Here is a 14,222-nt window from a genome sequence, read left to right on the forward strand (position 1 = left end):
AAAAAGAAGCAGGAAGTTTGGTCAGTAAATGCAACAAATGTAAATTTGACAAAAATATACTTCTTCAAAGTCTTCATTTGAGACGGGCTCATCATCATACTTGGGAGAAACACCTTTCCTCTGCATCCAACAGCATCATTACTTCAGTATAGCACATCCTTACGCATTGTAATCCCAAATCACTTAAACCCCCTTGCAATACATGAGGGTAAAGTACAATATGCACAGTTTAATAGTTGCTTCTAAAGGATTAATGATCTGCAAGCTTTTAATACACAAAGATGCAGTATATTTAATTAACGCAATGCTCATTACTGTGGACACTAAGCTGTTTAACTTCTGCAGGAGCTGGTTCCTCAGTTCCCTGAGGACACACCTGAGGAGCAGCCCCAGTGCTGCTGTTGTACAGCTGAGACACATCTCACATGCTGTTTAAAACAATTCTTAGGCATTTAACATTTAGAGGGTTTTTTCTGTGTAAACATAAGATTGCATCAACATGTGAAATGATCAGATACTGAGATCTATAAAATAAGTAACACTATTTGCAGTACATCTAGAATTAAGCCATGGGACAAATCAGATCACTGCAACGGCCAGATCTTTCTAAAGCAGTCAAGGAAACCCCATCACAAAAGCTGCAAAGCCCGTTTGTTTACATAGTTCTAAATGCGTGGTTAGGTACCCAGAAAGCACAGCACTGCAAAGGAAAGCCAAGTCAAATTCACTTCAGAACACAAGTAGAAAAGCAAAATGCAGAACTCCAGTGATTTCATGTCTGCTAGCCATAGACCTGTCAGTTTATATTAAAAGCTTAAAAATCAAAAGTGTTTGTAAATGCCAAGTCTCTTTCAGCTAAACATCCAACTGCTACCATCTCTCTTTTCTCCTTCAAATATTCTCTGCTGAGGTTAGCAGTATTAGCATTAGAGATGAGCAACAACTGACAACAGCAGTTGTGGGTTTTTTTTCAGGCAGGCAGACATGAATTTCGAAAAAAATTCTAAAATTAGAAAAATAAAAACAGTGACAAAGGCAAAAACTTTTTTTTAATGAAAATGACTCCTCCAAAAAGTTCAATATCATGAACAGAATCTCATTTTTCTGTCTAAAATATTAAAATGAGATCTCGTATTTTCTCTGCTTTGAGAAACAAAATCCAACATAGCATGCTGTATTCAAAGGCAAACAAATCCATTCCTCTCTATTTAGATTTACCCCTTATACTTCTTCAGAAATCAAACACATCGTCATCATCATCATCACCATCAATATCATCAACATCATCAAATGACCAATCCCAGTCCTTAAATGCCAGATCAAGTAATCTGCAACAGGAGGGTTTGATGTTTTATGAGTGTCACACTTCTATAAAAGACTTTAAAATTCCTTTTACTATCACTAAACCTTTTTAACTGAAAGACTGTTTGAGGTAGGGTGTTTGTTCCTTTGCCTATCACAAGTACGAAGATTCAGTTAGTGTTCATGTAAGCTAAGAATATTGCATTAATTGCAAATTCATCTCAAAAATCATTCAATTCAAAATAGAACACTTACCATACTGATTTTTTTTCCCCTAAAATTTCAGTAGGGAAGACCAACATGTACATTTTATAAAATCATCTGCTTTCTGTTTTGTTGCTGTTCTTGCTGACTGATGTGGTTTTATGCTCTCCTGCTATCCCCTTCCAGACAATAATGCAAAGCTAACAATTTTTCCAATAAAATCAAGTAATTTTGAGTGCTGAAAAGAACATTGAATAAGATAGCTTCATCTGAATGTAAAAACAAATACAGCAGGATTTTACTATATCCCAAGTACAGGGTGATTACACTATACAGCTATTCTGTAGCTCATTATTTAAAGTTAGGCAATGCCAAAAAAGAGGATATATTGTCTTGTTGTTCAGGCCTCCCTGTCTGTGCTCCTTGTATGGTCACTACAGAACAAAGAAGGCAAGAGAGGCAAACTCTGTCAAGCAAATGAGTCATTTTACTTATCTGAGGCATTTATTTTGGGATGGGGTGAATCATTGTCTAGAAGCACTCATCTTTTTCTGTTGTAATTGAAGAATTTTAGACAAATATCTTAAGTACTAACTTTTCAACTGCTTTAGCTACAACAAATGAAACCCAGCCCAGTCATCTCTCCAGTGAGATGAAAGGATCCTAATCAGGGTTATATGCTGAGCATAAGATGCAGGCATTGAAACCTTACCCTAACAGAGCATCAATATAAACATGTTACATTGTTTAACACAGTTAATCACATGGTTTAAACAAAATGGGTTTCAGGGAAATTTGGATTTTCAGGCTTTAAACTATTTAAACCTTTAAATGTGATATAGCCCTGAAAAGGCTCAATATTCATTTGTTACATGAACTATGGCTACAACACTTAAACAATTTATTAGGAAGTAAAATACATTAAAGTTGGCTTTTTTTCAATTTGGAATTATCCTTTTGGCACGATCCAACTGAATGGCTAAAGAGAAATTATATGGTTTGTATGAAAAACTGGTCTGCCCTTTCTTAAATCCTCACTAAGAACAACAGCCATGAAAACCTTGAAGAAACAATCATTGTGTGAAATTCCTAGCAGGAACAGCATTTTTAGGACGATGCAGCTTGGAAGGGACCTCAGGAGGTTTCTAGCCCAACCTCCTGCTCAAAGCAGGGTCAGCTGCAATGCCAGCCTAGGATGCTCAAGGTCTTGTCCTGTCAGGCGTTAAGAGCCTCCAGGGATGGAACTGTCCAGCCTCATTGGCTTCCCTCTCTGCATTGGCTTTTCCTTCTACCCAGCTGGAGTGTCTCCTGGTTCAAGGGAGCCCCTTGTTTCTCACCCTCCCACCATGTAGCACTTACAAGCCTGGCTCTGTCTCTTGGATACCCTCCCCACAGGCTGGGCCAGGCTGCTCTGGGAGCCCCTGGAGATGTCCATCATCCGGGCTGAACAAGCCCAGCTCCCTCAGGCGTCTGCTCTGACCATCCTGCTGGACTCTGTTTGGTCCTTCCCCAGTGTCCTGCTGTCTGACTGGAATCCAGGGGTTTAAACATGGAGGCAGTGTCATGCTGCAGACTCTGGAGTAAACAGAGGGGGATAATGTCTTCCCTCAACCATCCAGCTGTGCTACTCTTGGTGCAGTCCCAGAGCCTGCCTGGCTGCCAGGGCCCACTGCTTGTCCCCAGCCACTCAGTCCCTAGATTGAACTGGCAACTACATCTTCATTCTTAATAAAGTTCATAAGGGAAAATTAATTATTCCATATGGTAAGCCCTTGCAGAAAAGCCTCACAGAAGCAACACTGAGATATAAATTTGCCATAGCAATTACAGTAATTTATGAGTATGTGGTTTCTAATTAAAGGTGTTCAAATCCATACAAATTTCCACTGGTTTGACAGACCTGTGTTAGTAGGGTGATAGGTGACATGACCTCATGGAACTATACTTTTCATCTGTTAGGTACATTTGCAAGGCTAACTTAAAAACTTAAACTGAAAAATTAAATGCTTTACACACAAAAATATTCGTCCTCCTCCTTTTTCCACCCATATAAAATGGCAAATACTGTGCTGCAAAAGCATTTTGTACAAAAGTTTGTGAAGATTGAAAAAAGGGTGTTGGAAGGAGAATTATTTTCGGAACACCTAAGAATAGCTATTGAAAAAGAATCAGAATTTATAATACACCTTTATATGTTAACAACAAGAAACAGAGTAACACTACTAAGTTAGACTGTAAACACTATGCAGAAGAAAAGTAATCTACTAGTCCCCCAAGTTGTCATTAATGTTTTCTCAATTCATGCTTCAATCCTATCACTGATATTTTGATTAGTTTTGCACAAAGAAACTCTTCAATAATTGGTCCCTAGAAATTGGTCCCCTTTTTTCCTTCATGATTATAATAAAAAAAAATCTACTAATTTAAAATCGGTATTATGAGGTCTGATTCTCTTTTAAATATGTAAATTAAATCACCAAAAATTAGACTGTATGAAGGTTAGGAAGGAAGTGAAACTAAATTATTGTAAGTCCTTTCACTATGCATTTCCACCCACTAAAATACCAGTATGTGTTTAAGATCTTACTCCTCATAAGTATGTTTGTGGTAACAGCAGCATCACAGCAAGTGTGTGCTTCCCTGCATTCCCCACTAAATCTGGCCACTCACTCAGTCCAGAGCTCACTCAGCCAGCTGAGATACTGGTGCCATTTTGGTCACAGAAACAAGGACAGCAATCCTAGGCACTGCCCGATTACCTCTCTGGGGAAAAATGTTAAGCCTTTGCTAAACTGGAATACTGTAATGAACAAAATAAGTCAGACCAACCTTTTCACAGGCTGCCAGTACTGGGAACTGATAGAAGCAGATATAAGCTAGTACTGCAGGTGATGAAAAAAGCAAACTGGAAAAAACCCAGAAACTCTGCACTGTGCAGTTGTATCAATGCTACCTGCAGAATGCTATCACTTCCACAGCACAGTATAGGATTCTGCTCCTTAAAAATGATCCAGTAGTAAATTAATGATTTTTGTATGGACCTTTTTTACCAAATCAGAAGAATCTGATAAGACTATCCCTTTAGGAATCATGAGATATTAGCATGAGTCCTTCTACACTGAATAAGGAATTGAAACAAATTGTAGTAAAACATTAAACACAATAAATTACATAGCAGCTCTTATGTCACCTTGGTTTGTTTGGAGGAAGCTGTCGACTTGGCCGTCTGATAGACTGGTTTGGCTGTACCTTCATGGAAGTTCTGGGAGAGGATCGAGCAAAGGGGTCTGGTGCTGGAGGCTTCTTGGGTATTTTTTTCACCAGTCGGCTCACCCATTTTTGCTGTTCTTCCGTAGAATTAGCTAACAGTAGTAGATTCTTTGCCGTAGAAATATCATAGTACACTGTAATAAGAATTAAAAAATAAAAATGAATATTCTTACTATTCTAAACATGACCCCACATCAAAAATTAGCTGTCAGATTACCATACTCTCATAGTCAGCATAGAGAAATCAGCAGAGGAGTCAAAAGCAAAATGAACCAGTAGGTTTCCTGGCTGCTGACAGTGCCTCCTCCTTATATTTAGACTAGAGTAACAACTTAGTACTGTGGAAGATACACATTCACATGGAAAAAAATGGGTAACACAAAGAGGTGTGACCGCAACCAAGAAATTCTATAACGTTGACTCAGAAGGAGCAACCTTCACCATACATAACCCCTTCCATAGCACTGTTGTTTCACACAGCAAAGAGCACAACACACAGTGTGAGCACCTTAAAATCACCATGCTCTACTGCATGAGGATGACAACACAACAGGTATGTGCACACCACAGCCACATGCCATGAACTCGCAGCAGAGAGCAACCCTCATGGAGACACCCTCACCACCATGGCTGATGGCCATGTACTAATAAAAGACAAATCAACCTTTATGGTTTAGTTGGTGTCAGACCACTACCAGAATCCTCTGATCTCTTAGAATGCCTTGTGACTCCAGCACTATCTGCATATTCAAATACTTGCTATTTACCTTTGCAAGGTGCTATAATCTCTTCTTTTTTATCCATGTGATCTTTGTGACATTTGATATGGCAGCGGCGACATTCCAGAGCAGGAGGAGGTTTAAACATGTGCCACAGTGGCTTCATACAAGCTTCACAATTGGTTGGGAAGTGGTAAAGAGTAGGTATAAACTCATGTCCTTTGTGACAAATGTAATTTGACTTCTCTCCCATGGGCTCCACAGGAAATTCCTGTTCCTTTTTGCTCTCTCCTTCATTAGCATATAGGATCTAGAATGAAAGCAAAATAATCTCAAGTACTCCTAGATGGCAAATATAAATTCAGAGTCATTATCTAAGTACAAAGATTGAAGAATTACACTAGAATCTATTTTTTCAATTATTTTTTAGCAAATATTTCATTAGACAGTATTTTTGACAATGTCTGAAATACTGTGCCTGTTACACCAGAAACATTGGTTTATTGATGAATACCTGGAATATCCTAGGAATTTCCTTGGAATCCGCTCTGTACACATCAGTCTGCGTAACTGGTCGGACATGGAAGAGTTTGCTATAGGAAATTGTTTCCATAAGGACAAAAATTAATGTTACCAAAATTATAAATTTGACAGATTAAGTTAGGATACAACACACCACATTAAAACTTAAGAGGCATTAAAAATTTGTCAAATTTGTACAGATTTCTAATCACTTGGTAAAGTCCTATCTTTCAACCCTGCACATTAACTCACAAAAACCCTACATAGAAGTCACAAGCATCCAGCTATATTTGCGAAAGCACTGAAAAATCATCCTCATGTGACTTTAATGGCTGCTAGCAGCTTTCTAACACAATCCTGTCCCCATGCTCCAACCTCTGAATAGCCACATTCTGCATTTATTAAGAAAATAAATTATACAACCCACCTCTAAGGCCATGTTGTAAGAGAAAATATACAAACACTGAAAATTATAGCTGCTCTGCTACATTTTTCTTTACATGCTTTGCTCCCAAGTGTATATGAGGAAGGTCTAGCTGAGCTAGTGGGAGCTGTTCGGTTACACCAGGGCTCAGTGCAGCTCCCCGGATCAGTCTGAGCACCACACTGCTCCTCCTGCACCAGCACCAACAGCAAACCCAACTCTTCACCACAGGGGGTACCCAAGGGTCCAGCTCTATAGTTCAGATTAAAAAAAGTCATGTCCCATGTGATGTTGTGCTCCCAGACTGGACCTCAAAAGGCCTTTGGTCACAGGTTTTTCCAACAGAGTTCACCTACAAATCGGAAGACGGAATCACACATGGCAACACTTACTCTATATCCAATACCATATGGGGATTAGATTGTTCTTTATCTTGTTCGCTGTCATAGAACAGGATCTTCTTGCTGCTTACAATTACATACTGTTAGGAGACAAAAGGATAAAATATGTTTTAATCCAGCTCATTGCCGATGTCAAACGTATCACAGCAATTATCTATCACATATGTTGCAGCAGTATCTTTCTACAATTTGATTAAATGGTACCTAAATGGACAACAGTAGTACTGTGTACTAAGTCCATGCCAAGGAATTAGTTGCCTAACAAACGAAGTTCTGATTACCTGATAAATCAAGTTATGTTATCAGATTAACTGATTTTTCAATGTATTTAAATATCTATGAAGAAACAAAAATGAAAGTCTGGATGAAAGTAGGATATAAGCCTTTCCTTTCTATTTTACTGATTTAATCTTCACTTGGACTGGTAGAGAGAGTAACTGTCATCCTCTGCCTGTTTCATGTGTGCAGGTCACAACTAATAGGGATCATACTTAGAAAGATCACTGTTATACTTACCAGAATAGCTAGCAGTGTTCATTAAGAAGCTAATTACCTAGAAGATGTCCTACTTCCAGAATTTTGCCTAGAATTAACTGTATGACTCAGCAGTAAGGAAACTGGTATGAAAATGTGTATGTTACATTTTGGACAAAGACTCATCAAAGAGGCTAATGAGAAGCAGTAAACAAATGAAAGTTGCACAAGGCAGGAGGAGTAGTTTTTAGTCTTATCTCCTAAATAAAGAAATTGTCAAGAGCACCTGTTTCCACACTCTGCCTAATTCCAGCTATGTAATACTGCTGGGAATACTTATGGCATGTATAAACATTTGAAGATCATGAATGAGTGTTCTCACCTCTGACTAAACAAAGAGGTGTTTTAAACTATTGCAATTGTCTTAAGCTGCTCTTCTCAGATGTAGCTATAGCAGCTAACATAATTTATCCATTTAGGTAATGAGAGAACACATATCAAAGAAAAATTGAAGTGTTGGAAACCTACAGTAAGTTTAAAATTGAGACTATCCATGAAACAAGATCATAAATCTGGTTTTCTTACCTTTTTAACCCATCCAAATTTTTTGGTGTTATTTCTAACGGGCATTGATAGCCAGCCTTCCAATCTTGATTCTGAAAAAGAGATATGCATTAAAGAACAGACAAAGCATTATTTTTGAGACTACTGTGCATTTTAAAAGTTATTGAAAATCAATAATAAAGCAAGAGAGCAAACATAAGAGGATGAACTATTTAACAGTACAGGGTCTTGCGAAGTTTATCATGGTAAATGTTCAGGAATACATTAGATAATGTGCCCCTGAATACAGCCAATAACCAGCAATGCAATCAAAAAAAAGTAGTAGGCACGAGGAGGAAGGGGAAGAACAAACTTGCAATTATAGCACACACATTCCCTTTAGTAACTTTTTCAAGTCTTAAAAGCCTTATGTCTATCGACATTTACCTTTTACAACAGCACCTGAAGATATTAGTACAGACCACACAACATCTGATCCGAGACCAAATATAAAGGCAAACTACCACCACAAATAACCTATATGCTGGGGGAAAAGTCAGTTTAGTATTCTAATTCATACTTTTTGGTCTGTAAATTTTTCTTTTCCTAATTCTGCCTGTATCACCTAGGCTTTCTAATCCAAAAATAAGTAATTTTTGGCTAATCCTTATGCCTTGCCTGAGTTCAACAGCCCTTTCACACACTTGCAGTATTTTATATTACAGTGGCACATTTGTCAGATTTGATTTATCAAGAGTATTAAGAGCTCAGCTGTTGCTTGACATACACATTTCAGTAGTCACCAGAAGCTCAACAGGATCACGCTTTCCCAGTGCTTGGTAATACACAGGATCACATACCCTTTGACCCTATATTTATAGCTGCACTTAACACAAGCATTTCTTCCCCCTATGCTTTATTAAGAGGAACTACTCAATTGAAATAATATTTTTCTAGTGAGTTTCCTACCCTAGCAGATAACCTCTACTACTGCTAAGGAACCTCCAAGTCAAAAATACTGAAGTGTTAAGCATTAACAAACACAAAACCATGGAACGAGCAGAAACATATTCCAAAATTACAAAAACTATTTTCCTTCTCATCAGAGGGCATTTGCAGGTTCCTGCCCATGTTTAACATAGTGTAACAAAAATTACTAGATATTCATAGAATTCTTTTTGTGTCTAGAGAGACTTAAACCAAGATACACAGATACACACTATCTTCAATGTTTATTGCCCTACCAGCAGTGCTGCTGATGACCTATTTTAACAGACATATCAAGTACATGAAGCAGTTCAGTAACATGTGTTTTGCCTCATACTTGCCACCTTATATTGTTCCTTTCAACTACACACCTCATAGAAAGTGTAGCAAGCATAATGCTGATGCAAAAATATGGTCTACCCCATATCCAGGAAGCACATGTAGGGCAAAAAAATATGCCTGTTTCTCCTATTTCCTAAAATATTATGTTTTTCCTATTTTTCTCTGTAATCCAATACTATTGCATGAAATTGGACAAAATGAGACCCTTCTGATTATACTTCACTTCTGGTGTCCATTCAATACTAACAGATCAGAAAAAGGGCAGAATATTCCAAATTTCTCACAATATATGCTTATAAACACTAAGAGAGAAATAATAACAGAAGACACCATCCTACCTCAAATCTTTTGTAATTATGTCAGCAAAAAGTCCCAGCTTAGCTATGATTTTTACTTTAGAACAAAGCAAATGCATGCACATACCACAACAGCAGCTAACAAGGAAAAAATATGTATGTACATAGCTTTTCTTTTATTAGAAGCTTCAAAGCAAAAACCAGAGACTGAGGAAAATAGAAGAAATGCCTTATTCTTTACTCTAGTTTGATGAAGTAATGTCAAAATCCCAAAAGAGGTTCTACCTTCAGTGGAAGGTATGCACACTTTAAAGGAAACTCAAGTGAAATACAGAAATTTGAATGCAACTAAAAAACCCACCTCTAACATTAACACTAAACAGAAGCCGTGTTAAAAGGGTGTATGTGTAGTCATATAATATGAATATAGAATTAGGAAAACAGAACTCTGTTTTACCAGGGCCTTATCACTCATAATATACTTCTAAGGCAAAAAATGTAATACTCAGGAGACTGAATTTCTACCAAAAAATAATGTATGTTTAGATGTGAGAAGTTAGATGTTTCACTTAAACACAAAGATTTGAATTTTTGGTATCCAGTACCTTAGGGTCCTACAGAGAGCTGCAGATACTGTGTAGAAGCTACCTTGAAAACAAGCCATAAGGCCCATTTACTCAATGCTTCATTAAAAATAGTGGGTTTACAACTGTCAGCAAGCATTTGCAAACGTTTAGAGAAACCAGATCAGTTATTTGTTCATGCAAACTTTCTCATGTTTTTGATGGCAATGTCTACTGCCACTGCAGCATGTTAGCTGCCAGATTTGTTTTGTTTCTTTAATTATGTATTAATAATGTTAGTTTTGAAACAGAAAAAAGGACACAATAAGAACAAAACCAAACAGTTCTCAGGGATGTCACCTGTGCTATCAACTTCTGTAGGGCTGTGGGAACAAGACAAAGGTTCTTCCTCTGAGTCAGAATCGGAATCAAGAAGCATGCGAGAACTGGAAGGCTTAGTGGCAATACTGACAGAGGTAGAAGAGTGCTGATAGGTAAAGGACATGGATTCCATGTGGGATTGAGTGATATGGACTAAACACAAAGCACAGAGGAGGAAAAGTAGAAAAGTAGTCAAAATAGAATCTCTAAGAAGAGAGTATTAGTTTTACATTTCATCACATACCCACAGTAATTGCAAAGTAACCACCAAAATAAAGTGAACATACTTAGTTCTAATGGAGCACAATAGAATTTTTAAAAAAATTCTTTAAATCAATGTAAGGTGAAGTATTACAACAGACAGATTTAGTTAGCAGGGGGACAAGTGATAGCTATCAAAGGATTGGTAAGACAGTAGAAGTAGATGAAGATGAAAAGTCACAGAATCATCAGATCATCAATACTAGTATAAACCCAGTTAATGCAGAAATATTAATAAAGTTAACATACCAGGGAATCCATCATCTGCCTCAGCCTCTCCAGGTCCACTGCCTATGCTACTGTTGTCCAGCCCAATGTGCAGTGACTGCAGCTGCGAACGAAGCTGTTCAATGTCACTGTCTTTGCTGTCCAGAGTCATCTGCAGTTCAATCCGTATCTGACTCTCTTCAGCTATTTGCTGCAGGGATAAATGGCAAGATTTCCTATTATCACAATATTTGGTTACTTGGAGAAAATATAAGTAGAAAATTATGCAGAATTTGTAGCCAATCTCAATATATATTCTGTGTACTTCTTTTAGTTGGAGAAATTCAGGAATAGAGAATGGATACGCTACCTTAAAGTCTGTATCAAGACTATGATTTTACAGAGAATACTGCAATGTTTATAGCTGAAAAAGGATCTTACTGCCTGCATTTCATTTATCTCCTTCTGATATTTGATCATCATCTGGGTTAACTTTTCTCGTTCAGACTTCAGTTCCATATGCAGCTTCCTATTTTCCTTTTCCTTCCGCCGTACATCAGTGTCAGCTCCACGTTTGACTGGACCCTTCCGATTCATAATTTCAGCCAATTTATTCACAGCCTTCCCATGGGAAAGAAAAAGGTGACAAAAACCACACTAATAAATGCAAAGAATTATGCCATGAATAAATAGTCTTCTCTCCTGTCTATAAGTAGGCACTTTTAACTATAAACTAAGACCTCTGCAATCCAGTACCACAAAGTTGTTTTAATTCAACGTATTACACAAAATACAAAAGAAGGTAATGACTTGAAGCAAGCATTAGCTGTGTGAGCACTTTCACTCATTTAAATAATCTCTTCCATTTTCACTACCTAGACCTAAAATATATCTTTGTATTAAAATGCCACTTGTTCTAAAAAACAATCTGGATTAAAATCAGAAATGTACCTCTTTCTAGAACTTATAGAGGAATATAAATCAAGACTGAAACCAGTAACATATCAAATCATTTGACAGAAATGAAGACTTTTGCTGGTGGAATACTATTAAAGCAGTAAATATTTCCGTATCCTGCAGCTGTAGGGAGGAGGAGAGAAGATCCAACAGGCAGGAATTGTGCAGCAAGATTGACTTATTTAATTATTTTACAAACTCTTTTATAGACTGTTTCTTCATAGTCTAATTGGACAAAGGATCAGCCACCCCCTGGGTGGACTGGCTAAAATCCTAAAACATCCATTGTCAAAATATTTTTCTACTGTACCATAAACATAGTTCTACAAGGTTGCAGGTGTTCATAGTTTATAGAATTTCTGCTAATCTCTTTGTGAGAGAGAAAAGTATCCCACGGGCTTAGAAAGCAGCAGGAAAATTCCTTGCTAACAGCATTTTTGTATCCACAGAATACATCTGGATTAGCAGTTCCTGTATTACAAATCATAAGGATCCAGTTTCACTACACTGAAAGTCTATTTAGTAGAAGAAAGAAAAAAAAAATATTTTCTTTCAGAGCAGAAACAAATAAAGCATTACTAGTACATATCAATAGTTCACTATGGAAAGTTTTTAATTCAAAATTATTTGATTCATAACACTATCTCTATATTCATTTATTTGCTTACCTGGGTTTTTAATGTTCTTTCATTCAACAACTGTTTCTCGAATTGTGCTTTAATATTTCCTACATTTGCTTCTTCTTCTTTTAGCTTTGTAATTTCTGCAGCAAGGTAATTTAAAAAAAATCTATGAAAACTCATTACAAAAGAATACAGTACTACTGAAGAACAAACCTAGTTTCAATTTAAATCACATTTGGTTCTGAGAATACATACGTTCTTGTGCTTCCTTCAGTTTATTGTTTAGCTCTTCTTTCTCATTAGCAAGGTTAGCCACATCACTAGTTAGTGTCCTATTTGCTTCCTCCAACTAGAAAAAAAAAAAGACATGTTACATGTGACCATGTAACAAAACTCATTTGGCATATGAAGCATTACAGGACAGAAGGAAATGCTGCAGAGTGGAACCAAGATAAGGATAAGAGCACTTGCTGTAAGAGGGGTAGGGGCACAGAAGAAAGAATGGTCAGAGAAATGCATGGAAGAAACATGGTAAGAGGTTTTTGAATTTCAATCATAAGAAATAAATATTTTTAAAATGTTACATATACTTGTATATCTCTAAAGCTGCTAAATAGCAATGGATATCTCAAGCTCTACAACCTCTACCAAAACATCATGTAACTCACCGAGGCTATGGTGGCATCTTTCTCAGTAAGTTCCTGTTTATGCCTCGCCATCATCTCTTTAATCTCCAGCTCTTTCATAATCTTTTCTTTTTCCAAATCAGAGTACTGTTCTTCAGCAATGGAACGGGCAAGTTGTTCTGAATCTGCTTTTGTCAAAGTAATCTCTAGCTGAGCAGCCAAGGAATCTCTGCAAATTATTGACATATACTTTTAACTTTAAAATGGGTAGGTTAGGAAGGCAGGGGAAAGATGACTACAAAAAGCAATCCTGATCTTTTATGTGTTAGTATTCCAATTAGCAAAACCTACCTCTCATCCTGTAACTCTTGTATCTTTTGCTGCATTTCTTTACAAATTTTGGTCTTCTCCTCACATTCTTCTTTAAGTTCTCGAACTTGCGTCTTATACAGAGTCTAGAATTTAAAGTTGGAAAGAAAATTACGTGATTTCTATATTCTTGAAGGTCCACAAGAATTATACAAGTTGACATGGTATGCAGTTCCTTAATCACACTTATTAAGAGTGTAAGTGTGCAATGCCTTCTCTAAACTTATCTAAATGTCATCATCATTCACAAATGTGTTTTGGTTATTTTACTTTGTTGTTGTTCCTTTTTTAACTCGTATATTTGTGAATAGATAGATGTACGATACACATTTTTTATGTTTGTATACTCTAAAGATACTCTAAATGACAAGATAAATCACTATTTTGTACAAAATCAGAAGTATCAGAAGCAGGGAAAAGAATTAATTTATTTTTCTCTACTATTTTAAACTGTTGCCTGATGTAATTAGGCATGTGGAGTTTAGATTCTAATAATACAAATCCATGAAACCCACATGACAGTTAAAGAACAAAAAGAAATAGAGGAATAAAGGAAAAACCAATTAGAAAATAATTTGAAGTTCAAAATTTCATCGAATTAATTCAAATCTAGAACTCTGAAGAAAATGGAAGAAACATTATATTGCTCTGTCCACTCAAATGGCTGACTACAGGTCAAGTGACAAACAACTCTAAGTGTACTTACTGCAGGGATTTCAAGACAGATTGTCTCTGGCCCATCTACAGCAGT

General features: G+C 36.9%; 1 protein-coding gene across 4 annotated transcripts in view; it reads right to left on the reverse strand.

Moving 5' to 3' along the window:
- ROCK2 (Rho associated coiled-coil containing protein kinase 2) overlaps window positions 1-14,222 on the reverse strand; it is a 107,897-nt gene that overhangs the window by 11,628 nt on the left and 82,047 nt on the right. For 2 of the 4 annotated variants that reach the window (XM_069011599.1, XM_069011598.1), the window contains 12 exons: window positions 13,454-13,557; window positions 13,145-13,331; window positions 12,732-12,825; window positions 12,522-12,616; window positions 11,338-11,517; window positions 10,939-11,107; window positions 10,408-10,581; window positions 7,902-7,972; window positions 6,834-6,922; window positions 6,010-6,088; window positions 5,544-5,805; window positions 4,697-4,910 (listed from right to left, as the gene is read on the reverse strand). In XM_069011599.1, the coding sequence (XP_068867700.1) occupies window positions 4,697-4,910; window positions 5,544-5,805; window positions 6,010-6,088; window positions 6,834-6,922; window positions 7,902-7,972; window positions 10,408-10,581; window positions 10,939-11,107; window positions 11,338-11,517; window positions 12,522-12,616; window positions 12,732-12,825; window positions 13,145-13,331; window positions 13,454-13,557 (1,718 nt within the window). Of the gene's footprint in view, window positions 1-3; window positions 1,329-4,696; window positions 4,911-5,543; window positions 5,806-6,009; window positions 6,089-6,833; window positions 6,923-7,901; window positions 7,973-10,407; window positions 10,582-10,938; window positions 11,108-11,337; window positions 11,518-12,521; window positions 12,617-12,731; window positions 12,826-13,144; window positions 13,332-13,453; window positions 13,558-14,222 lie in introns of those variants that run through there. The other 2 variants (XM_069011603.1, XM_069011600.1) reach the window with 2 other exon arrangements.

The sequence above is a fragment of the Aphelocoma coerulescens genome, chromosome 3 (genome assembly GCF_041296385.1).
Source record: "Aphelocoma coerulescens isolate FSJ_1873_10779 chromosome 3, UR_Acoe_1.0, whole genome shotgun sequence".
NCBI classification, from domain to species: domain Eukaryota; kingdom Metazoa; phylum Chordata; class Aves; order Passeriformes; family Corvidae; genus Aphelocoma; species Aphelocoma coerulescens.